Source organism: Westerdykella ornata (genome assembly GCF_010094085.1).
Source record: "Westerdykella ornata strain CBS 379.55 unplaced genomic scaffold EI97scaffold_11, whole genome shotgun sequence".
NCBI lineage: Eukaryota > Fungi > Ascomycota > Dothideomycetes > Pleosporales > Sporormiaceae > Westerdykella > Westerdykella ornata.
In genome coordinates this window covers 296,993-304,295 of record NW_022986861.1, presented here as the reverse complement: position 1 = coordinate 304,295, position 7,303 = coordinate 296,993, and the positions used below count along the sequence as shown (strand labels likewise).

The 7,303-nt window shown below is 51.1% G+C and overlaps 4 protein-coding genes across 4 annotated transcripts; 3 read left to right on the top strand and 1 right to left on the bottom strand.

The window, feature by feature from the left end:
* Window positions 1-91: 91 nt before the first annotated feature.
* On the top strand, window positions 92-562 carry EI97DRAFT_378047 (uncharacterized protein; the record flags this gene model as incomplete). Its single annotated transcript, XM_033795644.1, has 2 exons — window positions 92-259; window positions 362-562. Coding segments are annotated over 2 exons (369 nt in total), but the record flags the coding sequence as incomplete, so codon positions are not given.
* Window positions 563-899: 337 nt separating this feature from the next.
* On the top strand, window positions 900-4,659 carry EI97DRAFT_501420 (uncharacterized protein). Its single transcript, XM_033802701.1, has 2 exons — window positions 900-992; window positions 1,043-4,659. Exon 2 carries the CDS (start codon window positions 1,316-1,318, stop codon window positions 4,550-4,552), a length of 3,237 nt encoding a protein of 1,078 aa, XP_033653677.1. The 5' UTR covers window positions 900-992; window positions 1,043-1,315; the 3' UTR covers window positions 4,553-4,659.
* Window positions 4,660-4,707: 48 nt separating this feature from the next.
* On the bottom strand, window positions 4,708-5,406 carry EI97DRAFT_50409 (small nuclear ribonucleoprotein F). The gene is made up of 4 exons (XM_033802808.1): window positions 5,321-5,406; window positions 5,231-5,271; window positions 4,997-5,152; window positions 4,708-4,941 (listed from the first exon to the last, which is right to left on the bottom strand). The coding sequence occupies exons 1-4, from the start codon at window positions 5,324-5,326 to the stop codon at window positions 4,863-4,865; spliced, it is 282 nt and encodes a 93-aa protein (XP_033653676.1). The 5' UTR covers window positions 5,327-5,406; the 3' UTR covers window positions 4,708-4,862.
* A 400-nt stretch (window positions 5,407-5,806) lies between these two features.
* EI97DRAFT_50381 (uncharacterized protein) lies at window positions 5,807-6,801 on the top strand. Its single transcript, XM_033802796.1, has one exon. It carries the CDS (start codon window positions 5,939-5,941, stop codon window positions 6,449-6,451), a length of 513 nt encoding a protein of 170 aa, XP_033653675.1. The 5' UTR covers window positions 5,807-5,938; the 3' UTR covers window positions 6,452-6,801.
* Window positions 6,802-7,303: the final 502 nt, after the last annotated feature.

Here is a 7,303-nt window from a genome sequence, read left to right as displayed (position 1 = left end):
AAATCTCTCTGATTCTGATTGGTGTAGAGTACGGCAAATACTGAAGGAGGTTGTTGCAGAGGACTATGCCAAAGAGCGTAAACAGCTGTCGCAAAGTTATCACAAGCTTGAGATTAAATACCAAATCCTTCAACACCAATACAACAAGCTTGAGGAAGCTTTTATCAATGAGAAGAAGTGCCATCAACGTGGCAAGCCTTTCCTACTTGAGAAACCTGAGGATTGGCATGGTGGTGCTGTTTTTTACTCTCCTACCAAGGTACAGATGGTCCACGAGAGGCAGGAGCAAATAGGGGCTAATAAAAAGCTTCTACAACAACAACTCACAGAGGCACAACACCAGAGGCTCATCAAAAAGTAGAAGAAACAAGCTCTTAAAGAAGAAAGAGTGCACGAGAGGTTACCAGCGTGGGAACTGAAGGTGCAAGCAAGGGAGGCCAAGGCCTTTGAGCGAGCTGAGAAGCAGCTCCAAAAGCAGCTTGAAAAGCAACTTAAAATTGATATACAATTATCTAAAAGGGGTAACCGACAGAGCCTTAATCCTCGTACACCACAAAAATGAGCTCCTGAGAGACCTGAGACTATTGTTGTTGATCAGAAGTCCACTGAGGAGAGGGTGCTCTCACCCACCCGAGCTACGTGCACCCGTACAGTACAGCTCCCACAGCGTTATCGCTAGTAATTTATGGTTGTGGCATGGTTTTTCATGCTCCTAGGAGTGCTCCTGCAAAAAATCTGGTGATTTTACGATACATTTGCCGTGCTACAGGTTGTAGAGGGCTGATAGTTTTGTCAGCAAAAACGGGCGTTGAGTGGGCCCGGGCGTTGAGTGATTAGTCACCGTAAGCTGCACCCCGCTCGTCGCCGGCTGCGTTTTCCTATACACACACTGCTTGCAGTGTGGCGACACTGTATTTCACCCTCACAAGGGAAGATATAGCGCTTCAAAAATGGCTCTATAAGGCGTACAGGTGAGATAAAGATGCTCTATAGTGAGTATTATATTGGTAATGTTAGTGAATGCGCAGCTAACAAAGTCTAGAAAGTTCGTGTTTTCAAAGAATAATGACCCTTTCACTACCCTAGGGTATCAATGACACAGTGATGAACTCCTAGGCATTAGTCGGCGTAGAATGCAACGGGTGAAGCAGCTGCACCTCTCGGCGATCCAAGAGTAACTTTCGGGGATTGCAAGTGACCGTGGTAGCGCATCCCGTGTACCGCTGCTGGTGGCGAACCCCATCGTCTTTCGAAACCCAAACATTCGCTGCGTTGACAGTGGCCCCTCCTACGACAACCTCCTTCGTCTTAAAAGATGGGTGGCGTGGAAGATGCTGTAGATGCTGCTTCACAGTTCATCGGGCCCTATTTGAAGAAGGGGAGAAGCGAAGCAAGATTCAAAGCTTCATCAGATGGACGAGGAGTTTCCGATGCGGATGAGCTATTAGAGCGAGCCCTCGCCCATCTCCAAGCTATCAACAAGGAAGAACTGGCACAGGATCCAAACGCTCCATACGATGCATCTTTGGTAGGAATAGTCTATGGGCTTCTGGATCTCATCACATCACTAGGCATACTGCCGTTTCTTTCTTCCGGTGTAGCGTACGGCCAACGTCCAGGCTCCGTCCTCGTATCATCGCTCTCAGTGCCGCCGGTGCACGATGATGATCGTTTATCTCATGTCCTGCAGATTCTAATTCCCATATGGGAACAGGAAGGGGTTACAGGAGTTCACCCGCTACTTGCTGAGCGTATACTCCCAGATCTTCTCGCTGCCACTGCCGAACTGGCCTACTCACCAAGATCAAGCGAAGAGTATCACGCAACATATAAAGCACAATTTGCAAAGATCATGGATTTGACCCCAATCTACCGACTGCTCCCGCTCCTCACCCCATGGGCGGAAGAAAACATCCCAGCATGGCTCAAACAGAGGCTCAAGAAGGAGGTGGCAATGATCCCGCTCCGGCCTGACGGAATCCGCCACATTATAGAGTTCATATCGATGGCTTATCTCTCTAAAAATTCGAAGATGCCGCAGGATGCTGGGAATGTACCGCGCTCGCAAGCTCCGATCTCACTTGAGGCCATGCCTCACGTAGCTAGACTTCTGGTGCATCCGCTGACGGGAATGGCTGAAGAAGAATGGTTCGGACGACTCGAACCGCAGCTGTGGTCTCTCCTTGATGGTGCAGCCGGTGTTGAGCTGAGCCGGGCAGCAGCACATATTATCGTCGAATTTCTGCTGCACAAGGCCACCGGTGCGCCCGGAACCGTAGGCTGGAATCTTTTCGTCCTACCGATACTTCGACCTCTCAAACCCCTGGAGGCGTCCGCAACAGTCAGACGTGACGACACACCCGATCATGTTCTTGTCGACGAGCGAGACCTACGGCTTGCCCTTCAAAGGCTGTCAGTGTTGGCTTCCGTCCTGACACGTCCCGGCCCGATGAGAAAAATGGTAGGCATACCCCTTCTGCAACTTTGGGGCTTACTGGAGTATGGCCGCGCTCGTCCAGCTTTGGATTCCTTTTGGACCCGGACAACCCGCAACATCTTGACAAAGTACATGGCCGTGGCCTGCGATCCCAAACAAGTTGAACTGATCACAACGAATCTTTTTTATAACGGAGATGGGTTCTGGGAATACGCCCCTGGCTCCTTTGGTGGAGTGGAGCTCCGTCGAAGAAGGAATGATCAGAGCGAACAACATGGCGTGGGCGACATGATTGCAAATATTGGACTCTTGGACGGCCACGTCGCTTCGTTTGTTTCAATCCTGAAGGACGCCAATGTGGACGATGAGCATGCTGGTACGCTCTTCGTGAGCATCACCAAGAGGTGGTTGTCTGTCAATAGAACTGCAGGATCATCAAAACCGTCTCTCACACATGAACCAGACGTTGACCCGCTGGCTGCTCTTGCGAATGCGAAGCTCCTAGAGGCAATGATTTCGGCCTTGCAACAGAATTTTGTCAGGAGCCCAAAGCACATCATTGAGCTCATGGGCCAGCTCTTGCAGAACTTTGTGGACGGGCACAAGGCCAAGTTGGGGAGAACAGTCGACACATCACAACCAAGTCGCGCAGCTCTACGGCATCTTGTGAAAAGGAATGCACATACAGCAGAAGTGGCCACCGATGCGGAATCGGAGGAGCTCACTTCGTTTGCGATAAGTGTACTCAACAACCTCGTCACTTCTCCAAACTTCCAGGCCAATGCGAACTCGGAACTGCTCGATTCCATCATCCCCAGTCTTCAATATCTCTCGCAACCTCAAAGCGATCCATCTCTCTCGTCTCTCATCACCAATGCATCTTCAAATCTTCTACAAATGCTGCAACCGTCATCCACTACACCTCAAGAAGACGATATCCAATCCAAACATCGCGCGACCCTCAAGTCAGCAATCACGGAACTCACATCCCCCGAGCCTCCAAACCGTACTTGGGCCCTCTCGATTATTCGCAAACTCATCCAAGACCCCACCGCATTACCAGTTATCGACGTTCCATCAACCACGCACCTCCTTCTCTCTGCATCTGTCGCCGATCCCGAAACCTACGTCCACTTCGCCGCAATCCCCGTCCTCGTCGATCTCGCAACCCGGGTACCAAACCCTACGGTACGCATTCTAGTCGACGCAATCATCGACGTCGAGGAGCGCTCGTTGCGCCTTACGAAGGAGAAGGATATTCAACAAGCGCTAGACTTCCGGCTCCGTGTGGGCGAGATCCTGAATAACCTCGTGATGGAAGATGAGTTCTGGATCAGGGCGCCGACTATGGGTCTCAGATTTTCCAGCCTGAAGATGATCCTTGATGCAGCACTATCCGTTTCCAGTCGTCGCGGTCAGCGGAAACAGACGCTTTCACAACGCGACCTCATCGCTGAGCAGGAGAGGAAGCAACAGGAAGAAGCGGAGGCTGCGTGGGGTGGTCCGATACCTAACCTGCTAGATCCTGAAGGCGAGAATCCTGATGAACAGCAGGAGCGCGATGCATTACTCAAGATTGTGCAAGGGTGGGAGGACACGGGGATTGAAGAAGATGTGAGAATGAGGGCTTCGGCGTTGAGTATCCTATCGGTGATCTTGGAGAAGAGACTCGAGTTGCTGAACCAGGTTGCTGTGGATGCCGGGCTGCAGATGGCGCTTCAGATTTTGGCTATTGAAACGGGGAGTGAGAAGGCTATTTTAAGACGCGCAGCCGTTCTGGTAGTGATGGGGTTGTTGAGAGGCATGGACGCTTTGCTTGAGCGGGGGAAAGAAAGTGCATCCGGTCTAACAATGAGAAGCACGGAAGAAGTGGAGAGGGTAGTCTCTTGGGTCAAGGACGAAGACAGAGATGATCTTGTGAGAGGCCATGCGGAAAATGTTCTTGAAGGTTTGGAAACTTGGAAGATGAAGAAACTGTTCAAACTTGACGAGGAGAAGTTCAGGCTCAGCGCGGATCTAGGATTGGAGGGCCAACTACAAGGTTTGGACGTCAATCCCAGCTCACGATCGGGCGAAAAGGGACGGAAGCGGCTTGTCGTGGAGGAGATTGAGTAGATTTCTCTGGTTGCCGACTGCTTTGTAGCGTCGGCCATGCGTTGTTTGAATCGAAGATTCGGAGTCCCGCTGCCACAGCAGACCATGCCTGTAGCTTGTCCTTAGACCCCTTCTCCGCCTGAATCATCATTATTTAGTGTCGCGCCAAACACCCACGCCTTCCGTTTTCTCGCTAAACGTAGTACCAAACTTGACCTTCACGGTCGAGTCTCTTGAGCCATGGCCAACCCAAACGTGAGGGCCTAGCATGTCGTGTCGAACATGCTCAACGTACCGTCCTCTTTAACCAAACGTGACAATTCCACACCGCTCAACCAGACATATTCGTATCTCTCGTAGGCTTTGGTTCCACCTTGTCTGCCTGACCAATCCAAAGAACGTTATTGCATCTACGCGCAATGTCAGCACTCCGCTCTCGCAGATTCATCTTTTATCCACACGCACCTTATCAGGACCTGTCCTAATGTGCCTGAGCTGACGCCATTCACAAATTCCTCCGTGTTCGCGAGCTGGATGTTCATGTACAAATCCATGGAAACCAGGCGGCCCTTATATTCGGTGTCTCCCCACTTGAGGCGCACGATGATGTCCTTGTCAATTCTGCAGAGCAATCAGTATTGCCGTCTGTATGGTGGAAGGGTGAAGGAGTCGATAGGCGCGATGTGGAGCGGAACGTACAAGCTCTGGAGCAGCGGGCGCGGATTGAAGGGTGCGACGGCCTGGATTCTGGTCAGTTGCAAGCGTATGTAAAAGTTACAGGCAACTTACAGCCATGATTGCGGCTCACACCTGAAAGAGGTGCGTTATTGTAACTCTGGAGGCCTGTCAAGACGGAGCTGGTGCGTATGCTGTTGTCGATGCTGTATGTTATGAAAGAGGAAAGTCGTCGGTGAAAGGTTTGGCCGATGTCTTGGCAATTCTCACATCGGGCTTCATCTGGACATTCGAGTGCCCTTTCATCTGGATTCGATATCTTCTTTTCCGTCCGAACCAGGTCACCACTCTCCCCCATTTGGCTGTAATCTCATTACCCCATTTCCGTTGGCAATGGTGTGCACACCAAGGAAGGCAGCTGGAGCGCACACCATTCTGGGAACGCGTACTACCATGGCTGAATGACTGATGAGTGAACTCTTCGGGGATTCACCGTTTACGCCGAGGCCGCAGGTCTTCTGTTCTCAGTACAAGATATTAATTTGTTCCTATGTATTGCGTTCACTACTGGTTATGGACAGGAATTCTTGCTTGGAGATCGCTGACTTCCAATGGTGGTCGATGCAAAAATCCAGCTGGAGACACTTCGTACTTTCCGATATGTGTGTAAGGCAAGAGGTGGTCACAGAATGGTTCTAGCACGATTGCAGCCTCCGCAAGAGAAGACGTGTAATGTGGATGTTCAGTACCCTTCACCACGCACGGCGGAGAGCCTACGCAGTTCTAGACGGACCTAAACGCTATTTCCTCGCGACGTGCCGGCCAGGACAACGTCACCTCGGCTTCTTATCTTGTCATATGGAACGATTGCATGACTTAAGTTGCGCTCACGCATGCGCTTGGTGCCCACTGTTCGCCTCTCGGCGACGACCGATGTTGTCGCGGGATCCCAACGCTTGTAATCACCCACCTTCACCATATGGCCTGCTTCTTACGGCTTGCTCATGGATCATGAGATCATACTTTGTTGGTCGGTCCACAGCCGTCGACGAACCAGTCAGCTGGACGCGTTGTGACGTCTTCGCGGTCAGCCAGGACGTTGTACGTCCTCAGGGCCGACAACAACGACTAATACGCGAGAGCTGCAGCCACACGGTCGCCGCAGAATCTGGTACCGAGGACAGCGTTATATTGACTCCAGTGGGATGTCAGCGTTGTGATCAGCATGCCACTGCGAAGACCTGATAGAGCAGAATGGACTTCCCACCAATTCACTTGAGAGGGGATGGCAGCTTTCATGGGTCTTGGGCGGGAGGATCGAAGACGGGGCCTCCGATGATCTAATGATTGACTGCTTATCGATGATGAGGAGGCAATGCATTCTCTCCAGCTGATCATGATAACGACAACACCAGGTATCAAGAGTGGCGAATTACTACGACGATACTGGTCAGCATACTCTTGATTTCCTGCTATTCTGCTCTGATACCACCAGAGAGTTGCCGACGTCTTTGTCCCAATGGCCTCCAGGGCTCCTCCACCTGCCTGACGGCGCACGAAGAAGGCATCGGTCACGTGTTTATCACGACTAATGATTCTGACAAGGTCTGCGCCAAATATGATGCCGTGCCAAGTTAGATATGGCTGAACGTATATTGCACAGCTGTCCTTGTTGGAGATAGCGCGGGCACCAGATGACAGAGAAATCGCCAAGCTCGTTGAGTGCTCTCTATTTAGATTAACCGGTACGACCACAATCTATTCTTCTCGCTTCCTGATTGTCGACCGCCTCAACTTGCGTCTGTTTGGTCCTCGCCTCATAGGCAGAACAAAGTCGAAGTACGAGAGTTGAGTAACACCTTTCAGTGCCTTCGGGGGTAATTTCTGCTTTCGTTTCGGCCAACTGTCCGTTCAGAATCTCGAAGAGTCGGAATGTAACCATTTTCACTGTTAGATTGCGTTTAACTGTGCATTAAGTGTTACCCCGGCTTTCGCTTCATGTTTATTCAGTGTCATTTGTCTTTTGATTCTCGACTGCTGCTGACGGCTCAATGGGATTCCTAATAATAGCCAGTCCAGGTCCTGGGCCTTCCTACT

Coding starts and splice junctions, on each gene's coding strand:
- EI97DRAFT_50381 (XM_033802796.1), top strand. CDS start 5,939: ATGTGGATGTTCAGTACCCTTCACCACGCACGGCGGAGAGCCTACGCA.
- EI97DRAFT_501420 (XM_033802701.1), top strand. CDS start 1,316: ATGGGTGGCGTGGAAGATGCTGTAGATGCTGCTTCACAGTTCATCGGG.
- EI97DRAFT_50409 (XM_033802808.1), bottom strand. Junction 5,153..5,230: donor CGCCCGCTGCTCCAGAGCTT/GTACGTTCCGCT, acceptor ATTGCTCTGCAG/AATTGACAAGGACATCATCG. Junction 4,942..4,996: donor TTAGGACAGGTCCTGATAAG/GTGCGTGTGGAT, acceptor CATTGCGCGTAG/ATGCAATAACGTTCTTTGGA.